This window comes from Crocuta crocuta, unplaced genomic scaffold (genome assembly GCF_008692635.1).
Source record: "Crocuta crocuta isolate KB4526 unplaced genomic scaffold, BGI_CrCroc_1.0 scaffold35, whole genome shotgun sequence".
Classification (NCBI taxonomy): domain Eukaryota; kingdom Metazoa; phylum Chordata; class Mammalia; order Carnivora; family Hyaenidae; genus Crocuta; species Crocuta crocuta.
In genome coordinates, this window is record NW_027530625.1 from 5,285,742 (window position 1) to 5,303,377 (window position 17,636).

The window sequence follows — 17,636 nt, forward strand, 5'->3', positions numbered from 1 at the left end:
GTGGTTACACTCAGGGGCGCTCCTCCGCTGTGAGCTGCTGGCAGGGCTGGGGCTCAGTACTGGGGCTGACACCTAGCTCCCTGACCTGTGGTTGTTTCTAACTAACAACAACAACAACAACAACAACAAAAAAGCCCACGTTCGTTGTTGAAATTTGAAAAATAGAACAAGGAAAATCAATTGGGAGTGTTAACATTTTGAGATAGTGTCTACTGGTTTAAAACCAAAAAAGATAGGGGCGCCTGGGTGGCTCAGTCGGTTGGGTGTCTGACTTTGGCTCAGGTCATGATCTCATTGTTGGTGAGTTAGAGCCCCGCATCTGGCTCTGCGCTGACAGGTGGAAGCTTGGAGGCTGCTTCGGATTCTGTGTCTTCGTCTCTCTCTGCCCCTCCCCGGCTCATGAGCTATCTCTCTCTGTCTCAAAAATAAATAAACATTAAAAAAAAAAGATGTTTTAAGTAGCCACTCAGTGCAGAGACTGATGCAGGACTCGAACCCACGAACCATGAAATCATGACCTGAGCAGCGACCAAGAGTAGGTCTCTTAACCAACTGAGCCACCCAGGTGCCCCTGCTCTCCCTATTTTTATTTATTTATTTATTTTTTTGAGGAACCTCCATACTGTTTTCCACAGTGCCTGCACCAAAATTTACATTTCCATCAACAGTGCGAGAGGGTCCCTTTTTCTCCACTTCATCAACACTTGGGTATTTTTTTTTATACTATTCATTCCGACAGGTGTAGGATGATATCTCATTGCAAGGTTTTTTTTCTGTGTTTTTCTTTACATTTATTTTGAGAGAGAAAGAGACAGAGAGAGAGAGAGAGAGAGAGAGAGAGGGAGAGAGAGAATCCCATGCAGGCTCTGTGGTGTGAGTGTGGAGCTCTACACAGGAGTTTGATCTCATGAATTAAACTGTGAGACCATGACCTGAGCCAAAATCAAGAATCCGATACTGAACCAACTAAGCCACCCAGGTGCCCCTCTCACTGTGGTTTGTATTTGCATTTCCCCACGAGGAGTGATATTGAACATCTTTTCATGTGTGATGGCTATGTATATGCCTTCTTTGGGAAAAATGTCTATTAAGGTCCTCTGCCCATTTTTTCAGTGGATTATTTGGGGGCTTTTGGTGTGGAGTTGTATAGGTTCTTTATGTATTTTGGATATTAACCTCTCACCGGATATATCATTCACAAATATCTTCTCCCGTTCGCAGTTTGTCTTTTTGTTTCGTGGATGGTTTCTTTTACTGCGAAAGCTTTTTATTTTGGGGTAGTCCCAAGAGTCTTATTTTTGCTTTTGTTTCCCTAGCCTGAGAAAAAACGTTACTAAAGCTGATGTCAAAGAAATGACTGCCCGCATTTTCTTCTGACTACTGTCTATTTGTAAATGCAGTGTACCACACATCTCTGCACTACCTTCCAGGGAGAAATACTACGCACAGAGTGTGCACTAGGCAAATGCATACTGCCTGCTACTAATTGGCTCCCCCCCAAAACCCCACAAAACTTCCTGGTCCATGTGGGGCCCTCTTTTTGCCTGAGCTATAGACAAGCCTCAGGGGACACCTCTTTCTCTTTTCCCTGAGTCTCTCACCCCTTTGGAAAGGTAAGGAAGGGTCAGTCCATAGAGGATCACACAGAGGAAAAGAAGGGCTGAAAGAGAATTCTCTTTAAGGTCTAAATCCTTGCATACGTTTTTTTTTTTTTTTTTCTGAGAGAGAGACAGTGTGAGCAGGGGAGGGTCAGAGAGAGAGGGAGACACAGAGTCTGAAGCAGGCTCCAGGCTCCAAGCTGTCAGCACAGAGCCCGATGCAGGGCTTGAACCCACGAACCACAAGATCATGACCTGAGTCGAAGTCCAGTGCTTAACCAACTGAGCCACCCAGGCGTCCCACATACCTTCTTGATTATTATGATATAGTACATTCCTAGGGCAGCCTGGCTGGCTCAGTAGGTAAAACATGTGACTTTTAACCTAGGGGTTGTGAGCCCCACAATAGGTATGGAGATTACTTAAAAATAAAATCTTTAAATAAAAAAATACAAGGGCGCCTGGGTGGCTCAGTCGGTTGAGCGTCTGTCTTTGGCTCAGGTCATGATCTTGCTCACGGGTTCGAGCCCCGCGTCGGGCTCTGTGCTGACAGCTCAGAGCCTGGAGCCTGCTTCAGATTCTGTGTCTCCCTCTCTCTCTCTGACCCTCCCCTGCTCATGCTCTGTCCCTCTCTATCTCTCAAAAACAAATAAACATTGGGGGGAAAAGTCTTTTTTTAAAAAGCATCCAATTGGGGCGCCTGGGTGGCTTAGTCAGTTGAGCATCCGACTTTCACTTGGGTCATGATCTCACGGTTCGTGGGTTTGAGCTTCGCGTCGGGCTCTGTGCTGACAGCTCAGAGCCTGGAGCCTGCTTCAGATTCTGTGTCTCCCTCTCTCTCTGTCCCTTCTCTGCTCATGCTCCATCTCTCTCTCTCTCTCAAAATATTAAAAATTTTTAAAAAATGTTTTAATATAAATAAATACATATACATGTATGTCAAAGAGGATGTTAGTGTTTAAGGCTTTTAAAATATAATGGCTAGGTTTTCTGTCAAAGATTACATCAATTTTTAATCATACTTGCAAAATATGAGATGCTTGCTTTCCAACGTCCTCATCAGTGCTGAGTATTGCCCTTTATCTTTATGTTTTATTTAAATAATCTTTATTTCTTAAAAAAATTTTTTTTCATTTCTTTATTTTTGAGAGAGCGAGACCGGGAGGGGTGGGGGGCAGAGAGAGAGGGAAACACAGAATCCAAAGCAGGCTCCAGGCTCTGAGCTATCAGCACAGAGCCTGACGTGGGGCTCGAACCCACAAACCGTGAGATCGTGACCTGAGCCAAAGTCGGACGCTCAACCGACTGAGCCACCCAGGTGCCCCTAAATAATTTCTTTCTTTCTTTCTTTCTTTCTTTCTTTCTTTCTTTCTTTCTTTCTTTCTTTCTTTCTTTCTTTCTTTCTTTCTTTCTTTCTTTTTTTTCTTTCTTTCTTTCTTTCTTTCTTTTCTTTCTTTCTTTTCTTTCTTTCTTTCTTTCTTTTCTTTCTTTCTTTCAATTTACATCCAAGTTAGTTAGCATCTAGTGCGATAATGATTCCAGGAGTAGAATCCAGTGTTTCATCCCCTATGTATAACACCCAGTGCTCATCAACAAGTGCCCTCCTAATGCCACTTACCCATTTAACCCACTCCCCCACCCACAACCCTTCCAGCAACCCTCAGTCTGTTCTCTGTATTTAAGATATGTTTTGTTCCTCTCCCTGTTTTTACATCATTTTTAGTTCCCTTCCCTTATGTTCATTTGTTTTGCATCTTAAATTCCTCAGATGAGTGAAGTCATATGATAATTTCGTTTAGCATAATACCGTCCACATAGTTCCATCCACGTAGCTGCAAATGGCAAAATTTCATTCTTTTTGATAGCAGAGTAATACTCCATTATATATATATCCCACATCTTCTTTATCCATCCATCGATGGACATGTGAGCTCTTTCCATACTTTGGCTATTGCTGATAGTGCTTTTATTTATTTTTGTTTTGTTTTTTTGTTTTTTAAATTTATTTGTGAGAGCGAGAAAGAGACAGCGTGAGCAGGGGAGGGTCAGAGAGAGAGGGAGACACAGAATCCGAAGCAGGCTCCAGGCTCTGAGCTGGCTGTCAGCACAGAGCCCAACGCGGGGCTCGAACCCATGAACCATGAGATCATGCCCTGAGCCGAAGTCGGCGCTTAACCAACTGAGCCACCCAGGTGCCCCGCTGATAGCGCTTTTATAAACATTGGGGTGCATATGCTCCTTCGAAACAGCACACCTGTATCCCTTGGATAAATACCTAGTAGCACAATTGGGGATTTAGGGTAGTTCTATTTTTAACTTTTCGAGGAACCTCCATATTGTCTTCCAGAGTGGCTGCACCAGGTTGCCTCCCGCCAGCAGTGCAAAAGAGATCCTCTTTCTCTGCATCATCGGCAACATCTGTTGTTGCCTGGGTTAATTTTAGCCATTATGACTGGTGTGAGGTGGTATCTCATTGTGGTTTTGATTTGTATTTCCCTGATGATGAGTGATGCTGAGCATTTTTTCATGTGTCTGTTGGCCATCTGGATGGATGTCTTCTTTTGAAAAGCATCTATTCATGTCTTTTGCCCATTTCTTCACTGCATTATTTGTTTTTTGAGTTAAATTAATTTTTTCAGAGAGGGAGTGTGAGTGGGGGAGGGGCTGTGGGGGGGCAGAAGATCCAAAGCAGGCTCTGCACGGAGAGCAGCATGCCCCATGAGAGATCACCTGAGCCGAAGTCAGACGCTCAATGGACTGAGGCACCCAGGAGCCCCTGGGTATTGCCTTTTAATTTTTAAAAATGTTTTTATTTATTTCTGAGAGACAGAGAGACAGCGTGAGCAGGGAAGGGTCAGAGAGAGAGGGAGACACAGAGTCTGAAGCAGGCTCCAGGCTCCAAGCTGTCAGCACAGAGCCCGACGCGGGGCTTAAACCCACAAACCGCAAGATCATGACCTGAGTTGAAGTCCAACGCTCAACTGACTGAGCCACCCAGGTGCCCCTGGGTATTGCTGTTTAAAAAAAAGCAGTCAGGGCGGGGGGTGCCTGTGTGGCTCAGTTAAGCAACCAACCGGCTCAGGTCATGATCTCGTGGTTTGCAAATTAGAAGCCTGGGTTGGGTGCAGTGCAGAGCCTGCTTGAGATTCTCTCTCTCCCTTTCTCGCTGCCCCTCCCCTGCTCCTTCTCTCTCTCTCCTCTCTCAATAAACAAACTTAAAAAAAAATAAAAATAAAAAAAAGGTGGTCAATACTGGCCAGGCTCAAAGTGGCTTGTACTCAGAAAACATGGTTCAGGGCACCTGTGTAGCTCATCGGTTAAGCGTTGGACTTCAGCTCAGGTCATGATCTCCTGGCTCTTGGGTTTGTGCCCCATGTCTGGCTCCATGCTGACAGCTCAGAGCCTGGAGCCTGCTTTAGATTCTGTGTGTGTGTGTCTCTCTCTCTGCCCCTGCCCCACTCATGCTCTCTGTCTCTCAAAAATGAATAAACATTAAAAAAAATTAAATATGCTCCTTTTCTTCTCCATCCCACATCTTCCACACACTACAGGTGGTTCTGTACCTGTCGTTGGTCTCTCTTCTGCCACCCCCCCCAACCTTCTGAGAAGCTTTTCCTCTTCCTCCTTCCTGTTACCCAGTGCTAGGTGTGTGTGCACGCGCAAGCACGCTTGCATGTGCGGTGACCTCTTAATTCTGTCCATTCTCAGATTTTCCATCCCAAAAGCCCCAAAGAACTACACTGGTTGGGAAGGGCCCTCTTCAGATGGTGAAGAGGAGAGAAAATCATGGCAAAATCCTTCAGTGAGTGGAGAGGGGAAAGCTTTAACCATGTCAGCTGGTCATGTCTGAGAGGTTGGCTGTGTGCTCCTTGAAGACTTGGTAGGGTGTGTTGGTTTAGGTAGGGGCGTTGAACTGGACTTAGCACACAGCAAGGACCTAATAAATATTGGTTCAGCGAATGTGGGAGCACTGAGAAATGATCAACAATTCTGTGCTGGGGGTAGCAAGAGACATTTTACTAAGATCTTTGATCTAGGCCCGGCAGCAAGAAGTTTACCTTGAGCAGCAAGAAGGACATCACTTCCTCTGAAGGGAAGAACTAAAAGATGGTGAGGAGGTGGTGGGGAGGGGGTAAAATGGGGGCAGGTAGGGAGAAGGTAATTCTACTTGATGGCTTTCTTTTTCTCCATGAAAAAGGAGACTTGGGAGTATGAGATGGGAGAGGCAAAGGTTTGGAAAAGCCACTTGGGAAGAGGGAAGGGATCTAGAGACAAATGGAAGAATTCTGGGCGGTGATGAGGGCTCAGCTGAAGGTGGAGGCCATGTGTAAGTTTCAGCCTTGCAGAACCTCAGGTGGTTGAATGATAGGTTATAGGGGACCCATCATTTATTCAACAGGTAGAAGATGAATGGACGTGGAGGGCTCCCTAACACCGGGGAGTGAATATGGTGGCCATTAGCCGATGAAAGCGAAGCCAGAAAAGCCGGTACAATGTGGAGAGCAGGGAGCTATTTCCGATTTCACGTGGGCCAGTTGCGTGACCCCGAGGGTGCATGGCTGAGGTGCAAGGGAAAGTCATGGACATGAGGATGTCAAGTGACCGAGGCCAGGTTGGCGTGAGGATGTTACAGTCTCCCACAATCCAGGGCGGCACGGCGAGCCACGTGACAGCCCCCCTTGATTGGTCCACAGTGAAGCATAGTCGAGAAGATGGCGGCCCAGCGAGAACCTCATCGTGATAGGTGTGTACACACAGCAGCACCCAGGGTGCAGGAGGGCGGTGAGGAGCGAGGGGAACGCGGCCTGTTCCTCTGGTCTGGACAAGGGAAGAGGAGGAGCTGTGGGAAGGGGCGAGAGTCAGAATCTGGGTCGTGTGCACCAACAGTGCAGTCCTGACGGGCGGGGCTGGATTTCAGAGGCTGCGCGTGGCTCCGGCCGCTAACTTGTTCTGTGTCCCCCAGTTGAAGCCCAGTTTCCTAACACGTTTCAAAGGGCCCGGAGTAGAGTTTTAGCGCTCCTTCCAGTTGGGGACCTCGAGCTTGGACCGCGACCGGGTAAAAATGGCGGAGGGTCAGCCAGGCCTTGAACGGCGGGGCAAGCCGGGGCAAGGCCCTCTAGTGGCGTCTCGCGTCTCCACGGCGACGGGGCGCGTGGCCCGGACGTGGGCGGGGCTTCGTGTGGGGCGGGGCATCTCTGTGACGCCAGGGGCTGGGCCTAAATGGCGAAACCCGAGAGGCTCCCGGGGGGGTTTGAACTGGCCAATGGGCGAGCTGCCGACCGGGTGTCGGAAAAGGAGGCGGAAGCGGGGAGGAGTCGCCGCGGGAGCTGGACTGCATCCGCCGCGGCGTCTCCATGGCACGGCCCTGGCCTCCGACTTCAACGACTTCATAAGGAGGCGTTTCTGGGCGCAGCCGTGTCGCTCCTGGTGAGAGGCCGCCGGCAGGCGGGACCCCGGGCGCCCCGCCGCCGCCGCCGGGCTGGGTCCCCGAGGGAGGGATGGTCCCCGCCGCTCTCCCTCCCCTTCGGCCGCCCCTGCTTCCAGCCCTCTGGCAGGCTCGTCCCGCTCCAGTCAGAATGTGGCCCCTGCCCCGCCCCCCCCTCCCCTGGCGCGGGCCCTCTTCTCCTCGCGCTAACGGGCGGGCCGGCAGCCTCCCACCTGGCCTGGCCTCCGGCAGGACTCTACTGCCACCTCTGCCTGCCCCGGCAGGGCCTCGCCCTTCTCTCTATGGGCAGAAACTGGTCCCCTCCTGCCCGCTGGTGGGTGGTCGTCTCTCCTGCCCGCCGTCGGAGACTGGCCCCCCGCCCCCTGCCCGCCGGTGGGCGTCGCCCCGGCCGCCTCTCCTTCCCTGCCGGCTTCGGTTCGTCAGTTATTTGTCCGCGCTTCGTAGGCAGCGCTGTTCCCGGAGGGCCGTCCCCCGGCCGCCCGACCCTGCGGGAGCGGGACCACCAGTCCAGGGGGCCTCACCGGGGGTCCCGTCCCGCCCCCGGCACCACCCGGCGTCTGACCGGCTCTAACTCGGATACTAAGTCCCAGCGGCCGCTGGCTGTTGCGCCCGGGAGGATTTTCCTTTCGCCGTCGGGGGTACCCACTTGCGGCCCGAACGCCCCTTTCCCGTGCGGCTGCCGCCCCTCCCGCCTTCAAATACTATTGGTTCTCTCCGGGTTTCTATTCTGTCGGGAACGCCCCCTTCTCCTAGGAGACAGTTGCTCTGGCCCCGCCCGGAATATTCCTCCAGCTCCCTTCGTGGGTTCCGGCCCTTTGGGGCCCTCTTGGGGACCTAGCCGGTCCCTCGCTCCACGCACGCCAGCCAACACCTCAGGTTTTCCCTCTACTGGGCACCCACTTCTCCTGGGTGGGGCCTGGGCGTGGTGGTCCTTGCCCTCGAAGTCCCGCCCCCTGTCCCTCCCTGGAGAGGGGACCTCCCCCCGCCNCGCTCAGCCTCTCCTATCTCCCCCCACTTTGGCAGGACAGTTGCTGTGCGACTTGGACAGTAGAGGAGCGCCTTCCAAGTTTTCATCCAACTGCCACCCCCAAAGCTTCCACCCTCCTCCCCTCAGAGAGGACGTTTGATGCCGGGCCCCTGAGATTCTCATTGACAAGCCCCTCTGGGTCCCCCTGAGCAGAGCCTGCTGACCCAATTGCCCACCTTTGCGGCTTTGATGCCTAGCCATGTCTGCCTCATCCTCAGGCGGCTCCCCCAGGTACTGCCAACACGGGGGGGCGCCTCGGCGGAAGGGCAGGGAAAGGTGGTCAGGGGCCCTCAGGCCAGGCTCACCGGGGGCTTCTCTTTTCAGCCTCCCTGTTCTGCGTGTTGAAAGTCTGGTTCATGACCTTGAGAAATCATTTCTAAAGGGGAGGAGGGGAAAAGTACACGCAGGCCATCCCAGCTCTGGCTCCCCTTGCCCTCCCTCCCCAGGTGCCCTATTTCCCGGTGGCAAACAGGGTCACCATTGTTGTCTTCATGGAGCACTAGGCATGCCTGTTCCTTTTGAAAGGAGGCTGCATGCAAATAAATCACAATGATGTGGGAGGTGGCAGTTAGCAAGGTGTCGCTGCAGTCCAGGTGATTAGATGTCAAGCCTGATGAGGGAGAGAGATTTCCTAAATCTCTTGGCTTTTGAGTGAGGAGGGGGGAAAAACAAACCAACCCGTCTATTCACTCAGATTTGGTATTCCTCGCCCAAATGATGATGAGGACGCAATAAATATTGTTTTCTTTTTCATCAAGGTGTGATATACGTACAGCAAGATGCATGCTAAAGTGCTCCAGAATTTTTTATGTTGCATCTTTAGGTTACATTATTTTCCCAGAAGTATTTGTGGGGAGGGTGAAGCCGTATTTTGGGGCTGCCAGGAGGTAGTAGTGGGTTGGATCAACTGAATTTTCCAAGTCCCCTTCTGTCGGGGCATTCTTGGATGCTCCGCTACCAAATATTGGAGATTAAACTTGTGTTATATTTGCAAATCTGGTGATGGGGTTGTTTACATATAAGCATGATGAATTGCATGTATATTATTAAAAAAAAATCTCCAAAACAAAACTAACCCTGCTCCTCAAGACTTTAAAGGGTAGAAAGAGGTATATTTGGGGAAAGAGTAACTTTTCATCATCTTGTTTGTGTTAATTTCATGAAATTTGAGTTATAGGGACTTTGTTCCTGAGCCTACTGTTTTGTTGTTGTGGTGGTGGTGGTGGTTTTAGAGAGAGAGGGAGCTCTCAAGCAGGGTAGAGGGGTATAGGGAGAGAGAGAAAGAGAATCTTAAGCAGGCTTCACGTTTAGCTCGGAGCCTGATGCGGGGCTCCATCTCAGGACCCTGGGATCTTGACCTGAGCCGGAATAAAGAGTCGGCCGGCTGGCGGACTGAGCCTCCCACACACTCCCCTGCTGCTCTTTTTATGACGGTCATTCGCGGAGCATTTCTCCAGGGCCACCTCTGCTCCAGGCACAGCCCTGGGCGCTTTCACCCTTGGCCAGACCAGTACCTTGCCTATGGCTCCCGCGCTGCCTGCTCTTTGCCACTTGACAGCCAGCATGACAGCTGGGCTTTTCAGCCAAAGGTCACAATACGTGTGATGCGATGGCAGGTTACCAGGTCAGCCCTGTGAATGCCCATCACCCCCTGTTTCCATCCCACTGCTGGGCACACCATGCGTGCTCGGTGCTCATGAAAAGGGGGCCAAGTGATTCCAGACTGGTTCTCTGAGCCCTAAGCTTGTGTGTGATTTCGGGAGATCTAAGAACTAGAAGAGCCGTATTTTTCCGCTTACAGTCTGGTTCTTGTGCCTGGGTGCAGGTTTCCATCGTGTGGGAAGAACGGAGTTACAAGTCTCACGCAGAAAAAGGTTTTGAGGACACCCTGTGGCGCACCCAGTGTAACTGTAACGGTAGGTGACGTGCCCACGGAGCAGCCCTCGGGTCTGCGGCCCCGCCTCCAACGCTTCTGCGCCCCTTTTCCAGGACCTGCCTTTCCCTGCTGGCGCCGCTGTGGCCCATCGCTCTGCTAGGTGCTCTGGCGCCTGGCCTGCTCGCTGATGGGGATGGTTTTTGTTCTTCGGCTGCTGGGTGTGAGGAGGTTGCCTTAACCCGACCCTTCCGAGGTCCAAAAAGTCTCCANGGGGGGGGTCTGCCCTGCTCCTCTTTTCCTCGGAGTCTATGCAACCTTCTCAGCTCAGCACTTCCTCTCGCTTTCTGTGGCCGTCCTCTCCTGCCTACTGCCTGATTCGCTCTGTGCTCGCTCCATTCCGCGTGGCCCCCCGCGCTCATCTGCACGCCCAGTTCAGATTAGGGCGCAGGAGGAGGTCCCTGCTGTCCCGCTGGGCTCCGCTAAGTCCCAGGGAACGTGTGCATTCCAGCAGGCTTGGATGGAGATGCAGCCCCGGGGAGCCCGGGGCTGGCTTTGGGCTCTTCTGTGGGACGGGCGGGCCTTACAGACCCGTCTCTTGAGCAGACCTAGGTCTCCGCAGCGGTCTGCGGCTGGCATCTCTGCAGGAGCCTGCGGGAATAGCATTGCTGCCTTGGGTCCCGCCCGCATGCCAGTAGTTGGTAGCTGTCCCGCTCGCTTGGTGGCTAGGCTTTCCCAGTGGCCCCCAGAGGCCGTGAGCTCTGTTTTTTATGCCAGTTTACTCGTCCACAGATCAACCTTTTTTGTGTTGTCCTCCCCCGCCTGCCAGAAGCGAACCATGAAGGACCGCTCTTCAACTCCCCCCTTACATGTCCACGTGGATGAGAACACTCCTGTCCACGTCCACATAAAAAAACTCCCGAAACCGCCAGCAGCCAGCAGCCAGGTAGGAGCGTGCCGGGCGGGCGAGGCCAAGGCCGCGGAGCCGGGGGAGCTGCCTCCCGGCCCGGCCACCTCGTGCTTCGAACTCCAAAGGTTCCCGAGGCAAATGCACTTGCTCTCAGAGGTCAGCTGCCTGGTTAGAAGGTAGGCAGCCCTGTCATCCAGAAGCGGCAGCTGTGGCCTTAGTCAGAAGAGGCTCCCCTGCGGAGCTGGAAGTGGATGCCACCAGAGTGACGCCACGGCCAGCTGTGTGGGGAAGTGACCCTGGGTTTGTCCCTTTCCACAGAAATCTCATAAGCGCGGAATGAAAGGGGACACCGTGAATGTGCGGCGGAGTGTCCGGGTGAAAACCAAGGTACCTTGGATGCCCCCTGGAAAATCATCCGCCCGGCATGTGGGATGCAAGTGGGAGGTAGGCTCATTCTCGTTCAGGCTTTCCTTCTCGGACTGGTCAGGTTCTAGCAGGCCTCAAACTCGGTAGGATTCAGGGTCGGCGGTAGCTCTTAGAGAGGGCCCAGAGACGCCCCGAGCGCCTTCCGCACCCCTGCAAGCACGGGACGTTCTCGGGTCCTTACAAGCCTGCGGTGTGGTAGGTCGTGTTCTCCCAATGTACAGATGAGGAAACTGAGGTTCAGAGAGACGAAGCCCCAGAGAAAGCGGCAGAGCCGGAGCTGGGGCCCAGGGGTGTCTCATGCTAGATGGTGTGCCCTTGGCCTCTCTGGTTTGCACGTGTGGAGCCACACGTCTTTTCCCGTGTGACTGCAATAGTATCTGAGGCGTAATTTAGAGAGACCTGTGCCAGAAACGTGCCCGTCTAAGAAAGCAGCGCCTCTTCTGAGGCGGTCCCCACAAGAGCTCGTGCGTGTACTCCACGGGTGTCCTCCAGCCCGCTTCTGGAGCCATCTCCTGGTTAACCGGGGCCTTCCGTATTAGTTGTGAAGGTGCCAAGAGAATTACTGTCCTTTTTGTAGCCATGCCGCAACATGTTTTGCATGTCCGTCCGTCCATCCATCCATCCATCCATCAATCCATCCATCCGCACAGTGATTCTCGCGGCCTAACGTTTATTGAGACTTGGGCCAGACACTGCCGGGCACTGCGGGGACAGCCTCCGACTGGCAGGCGCAACCTCCTTAGGCTTACGTTCTAGTCAGTTGCGACAAGAAACCTCAGTGACGAGGAGACAAGACCTTTTGGCTGCATTTTACGCAAAGATCTCATTATTGGGGCAAAAGTAAAAAGGACTTGAGGCTGCTTCCAGATGATGGCTGACCCATTTGGAAACAGTCTTTTGCTGATAGTTTATTACTTTTTTTTTTTGATAGTTTATTACTTTTAAAATTAGAAATAAAAAGTAAAAGGAATTACTCTGAAGTCCTACTTCATGGGGTTGACTGCCTGATTTATCAGTTTTCCCGAAGAGACAGAGAATGGGGTATTCTAGGGAATAAATGAAAAGTGTTCTGATTTGACTTGTGTGTGTGTGCGTGTGTGCGCGTGTACATAAGAAAGATTGGAATTAGTGGTGCCTGGGTGGCTCAGTTGGTTAAGCGTCCAACTCTTGGTTTCTATGAGCCCCACACATTGGGCTTTGCGCTGACAGCACCGAGGCTGCTTTGGATTCTGTCTCCTCCTCTCTCTGCCCCTCCCCCACTAGCGCTCGTGCGCACTCTCTATCTCAAAAATAAACATCAAAAAAAAAATACATGAATACACTTAAAAACTTTAAATGGCTTTATTTTATTTTATTTTTAAATGTTTATTTATTTTGAGAGAGAGAGCACGTGAGCAGGGAGGGGCAGAGAGAGAGGGAGACACAGAATCTGAAGCAGGCTCCAGGCTCCGAGCTGTCAGCACAGAGCCTGATGCAGGGCTCGAACCCGTGAGCGAGATTGTGCCCTGAGCCAAAGTCGGACGCTCGACCGACTGAGCCACCCAGCCACCCTAAAAACTTTAAATGCCTTTAAAAAAGAAAAGGGAGGGGCGCCTGGGTGGCTTGGTCTGTTAAGCGTCCGACTTTCGCTTGGGTCATGATCTCGCGGTTCGTGGGTTCGAGCCCCGCGTCGGGCTCTGTGCTGACTGCCAGCTCAGAGCCTGGAGCCTATTTCAGAGTCTGTGACTCCCTCTCTCTCTGACCCTCCCCTGCTCACGCTGTCTCTCTCTCTCTCTCTCCTAGAAATAAATAAAAACATTTAAAAAAATAAAAATAAAAAAATAAAAAAGAAAAAGGAAAGAAAGTTTGGGATTAAAATGCGGTCTTCCATTTTTTTACTACATGTACCTGACTAATCAGTTAGTTGTAAATGAAAAACAACTGTTTTGAAAACAAACACGAGCTCTCATTTTTGTTGAATGGCGTATACTGTAGTTGAAAAACTTACTGACCTCTCTCCTGTTGGCAAGTGTAGGAGAAATCAAACTTTTTTTATACTGTTTTGAGAGGATTGGTGAAATCATTTAACAGTTCTGGAGCATTTATGAAAACATTGATGCTATAGTTTTGTAAAATTAAAATTTTTTTAAATTTCTTTTTATTTTTAAGTAATCTCTACGCTTAGTGTGGGGCTTGAACTCACAAACTCAAGATCAAGAGTTGCACAGTCCACCGACTAAGCCAGCCAAACACCCTAGGGATGCTGTAGTTTTATACCTAGGAATTGATGCTATAGTTTTTTTTGTTTGTTTTTGTTTTTTAAGTTTATTTATTTTGAGAGAGAGCGAGAGAGAAAAAGAGCAAGCAGGGGAGGGGCAGAAAGAGACAATCCCAAGCAGGCTCCCTGTCAGCATGGAAGCCCAATGCAGGGCTTGATCTCCTGAACCTCAAGATCATGACCTGAGCTGGAATCAAGAGTTGGCCGGTCAACTGACTGAGCCAGTGCACATGAGTACAGGGATCATGTATAAAGATGTTTGTAAGAGAGAAAAATTGGAAGCCACCTAAATGTCTGTCAGGAGGGTATTGGTTAAATTATGATATATGCATGCAGTGGAATAGCATAGAACTGTTACCGTGATGGAGGTAGATATTTATATGTGATCATGAAGCATGGAGCCGCACAGCAAGTAGGGTTTGGCCCTATTTGTGCAAACAAGGGCATCTGTGGGGCACCTGGCTGACTCACTAGGCAGAGCATGACTATTTTTTTTTTTTTAATGTGTATATATTTTTGAGAGAGTAAGAGACAGGGTGTGCGCGGGAGGAGCAGAGAGAGGGTGGGAGACACAGAATCTGAAGCAGGCTCCAGGCTCTGAGCTGTCAGCACAGAGTCTGACGTGTGACTCAAAATCACACACTATGAGATCGTGACTTGAGCCGAGGTCGCTTAACCAACTGAGCCACCCAGGCACCCCTCTTTTTTTTTTTTTTTTTAAGTTTAATTATTTTGAGAGAGAGAGAGACAGACAGAATACCTGCTGTCCACATGGAGCCCAATGCAGGGCTCCATCTTACAAACCTCAAGATCATGACCTGAGCTGAGATCAAGAGTCAGACCCTTAACCTACTGAGCCACCCAGGCGCCCCAGAGCGTGTGACCATGTGACTCTTGATCTTGGAGTCAAGAGTTTGAGCCCCATGTTGGGCGTAGAGCTTCCTTTAAACGAAAGAGAAAAAAAAAGGACATCTGTATTGGTGTGTATATATGTGTGTTTGTATATGCATAATATTTTCTGGAAAGATATATAAAAAGTAGTAAGCAGTTGGAGGGCCCTTAATGGTTTATTTTTTATTGTCTGCTTGAAATTCAATATAACAAGCATACTATATTTTATAATTAAAAGTGGTTTTTAAAAAACGGAGAAGACTTGGTAGTTTTTGAAATATACATTAAAGATCTGCCACTATGGAAATTGACTTCCCTACTGACCTAGGTTGCTAGAAGCTACGGCCCCCTCTGGAGAGCTCAATGACTGCTTTCAGTCCTGGGGCCATGGACTCCTAGAAATAGAGCTCAGAGAGGTGACTTGTCTCTCAAATAATAGCTGTATTTGACGATGTCCCCTCAAGCCAGTGCCTTTCTCCTTCCCAGTGGTGCTCTGTTTCTGGGAAGACCCAACCTGACCTTTCCATTACGGGCAAGGGAGAAAGATTCTATGATGAGGAAACGTGGGGTGAGCTGGACATGGACCCCAGAACACATGCTGTGTACCTGTGGGGATTCTTGTTTGATTTTTTTTTTAATGTTTATCTATTTTGAGAGACAAGAAAGAGAGAGAGAGAGAGAGCAGGGAGAGGGACAGAGGGAGATTGAAGAGAGAGAGAATCCCAAGCAGGATTCGTGCTATCAGTGCAGAGCCCAATGTGGGGCTCTATCTCACGAACAGTGAGATCATGACCTGAGCTGAAATGAAGAGTCCGTCACTTAACCAACTGAGCCACCCAGGCGCCCCTCTTGTTTGATTTAAAATTTTTTTAAAAATTTTTATTTAAAAAGTTTTTCTTTAATGTTTTATTTATTTCTGAGAGAGAGAGACAGCGTGAGCAGGGGAGGGTCAGAGAGAGAGGGAGACAGAGAATCTGAAGACAGGCTCCAGGCTCTGAGCTGTCAGCACAGAGCCTGACACGGGGTTCAAACCCGTGGACCATGAGATCATGACCTGAGCCAAAGTCGGACACTCAACCGACTTATCCACCCAGGTGCCCTGACTGCCCTGGGACTCCTGGGTGGAAGGAAGCTTTCTGATCTTTTCTTAGAAAGAGACTCCTTGTTTTGTTTTTTGTAACGGTATCGTATTTTACTTATTGTATTCTTTTTGGACACATTTTGACTATATTTACAATTGTACCTTATTGTTTTTTAAAGCAGTATTCATTGTGGGTATATTTGTACCATGATGTATTTAACCAATACTGTCTTGTCATACATTTATCTTTATCTTTGCTATCCTTGCCTTGATATTAAATATTGATTCATATTCTTAGATATTCTTTTATTTTTTTTAACATTTATTTTTGAGAGAGAGAGAGGAGAGAGAGAGACAGTATGTAAGCAGGGGAGGGGCAGTGAGGGAGGGAGACACAGAATCTGAAGCAGGCTCCAGGTTCTGAACGGTCAGCACAGAGCCTGATGCGGGGCTCGAACCCGTGAACCATGAGGTCATGACCTGAGCTGAAGTCAGACGTTTAACCGATTTAGCCCTAGATTCTTACACATTCTTAGTAAGTCCCTAAAAATAGAGTGACTGGGACAGAGAGCACATGCATTTTTAAAATTGTACCCTGTAAGTCCTACTTGTTTGGCATGAGAGTTATACTTTTTTAATTTTTAAATGTTTATTTTATTTTTGAAAGAGTGAGAGAGTGTGCATGGGGGGAGGGGGTGGCAAGAGAGAGGGAGAGAAAGAATCCCAAGCAGGCTCTGCGCTGACATGGGGCTCAGTCTCATGAACCACAAGATCATGACCCGAGCCAAAATCCAGAGTCAGACACTTAACCAACTGAGTGCCCTGGCGCCCCGAGTTATAGTCGTATTGAATACTTTTTTTCCTGAGAGTCACCCTCTTCCCCTGGAATCTGGTACAGAGGTTGGCCACTTGGGCTTAAAAGGAACAGAACTGTACAAATAATGAGAAATAGCAAGTGCTTAATGCACCAGAATAAACCTAGAGACTGAGAGAGTCAAGTTCAACATATCAAAAACCCATGGAAACCCTGGTTCCCAGATCATAATAGCTTTGTTTCTGGAGTCTTACATGCAAAGGCTCATACAGCTTTACGTAATCATTTTGGAGGGGGTACATGCACTTTGTTTAAAAAATATGTTTTGATGCTGATGTATTTAAATATTTTCAGACATCATACCATTCTACCCCTAAAGCATTCAGCATGCATTTCTAATAATATGTTTCTATGTAACCGAAATAACAACGATTAGTCCTAAAAGCTGTATTTCTTCTTTTCATATATCTGGTCCACACTCACATTTAACCACTTGTCCCCAGAGTACCTTTTATAATAAGCAGATGTGGGTTACTTGCAACGGCCCACTGTTATGCATTCGTATTCATTTAAAAGGCTTTTGACTTAGTTCACTTCTGCCCTCAGTAAATGAAATCATTCACCGCCCCCAACTTCTGCCAGCTTTGGGTATTGTGACTATTTATGTCAGCTTGTTCTGTCCTTTATTTTAAACTTGACATCGTAACACAGGCTTATTTCTTGGGTCGAATAATCTTCAGAAACGTCACATAAACGGGTAGGTGACGTTCCATTAAGAAGAAGCCGCGGTTTCTCTCCGTCCCGGGGTCCCCGTGGTCAGCCCTCGGCGTTTTAGCCCTTCCTGCCTCCGCAGGACAAGCAGGTGGTGCTCGAACTGACGGTTGTGGCTTTGCCTTACGAGTTCACGTGTCTCTCCCTCCTCTGCATCAGAATCCTCCTCATTGCCTGGAGATCACGCCACCATCTTCAGAAAAGCTGGTCTCGGTGATGCGGTTAAGTGACCTCTCTACAGAAGATGACGACTCGGGTCACTGTAAAATGAACCGTTATGATAAGAAGATTGACAGTCTAATGAACGCGGTTGGTTGTCTCAAGTCTGAGGTGAGGAAGGTAGGGAGTGGAAGAGCTATTGGCCTGAGGACGTGAGGGACCCCGCAGGCCGGGTCCTGGTGGCCCACATCTTTCCTCAGTCCCCTCCCGGCAGGCTGCCCAGGGCTTTAGATGCCCCTGAGGAGGTAGCCGGGGCAACCTGGGATCCCTCTCCACTTACCCCAGGCCTGGCCCTGACCCCGCCTGGTGCTTCGTATGGCTGC

The 17,636-nt window shown here is 49.7% G+C and overlaps 1 protein-coding gene across 12 annotated transcripts in view; it reads left to right on the forward strand.

Moving 5' to 3' along the window:
* Nucleotides 1-6,281: 6,281 nt before the first annotated feature.
* Nucleotides 6,282-17,636, forward strand: part of ODF2 (outer dense fiber of sperm tails 2) — a 34,697-nt gene continuing 23,342 nt past the window's right edge. The window contains exons 1-6 of one of the 12 annotated variants that reach the window (XM_077768329.1): nt 6,946-7,025; nt 8,068-8,302; nt 9,897-9,987; nt 10,774-10,890; nt 11,173-11,298; nt 17,254-17,424. In XM_077768329.1, coding sequence (XP_077624455.1) covers nt 8,271-8,302; nt 9,897-9,987; nt 10,774-10,890; nt 11,173-11,298; nt 17,254-17,424 — 537 coding nt within the window. In that variant the 5' untranslated portion in view covers nt 6,946-7,025; nt 8,068-8,270. Of the gene's footprint in view, nt 6,343-6,835; nt 7,026-7,814; nt 7,921-8,067; nt 8,303-9,896; nt 9,988-10,736; nt 10,891-11,172; nt 11,299-17,253; nt 17,425-17,636 lie in introns of those variants that run through there. The other 11 variants (XM_077768328.1, XM_077768330.1, XM_077768325.1 and 8 more) reach the window with 11 other exon arrangements.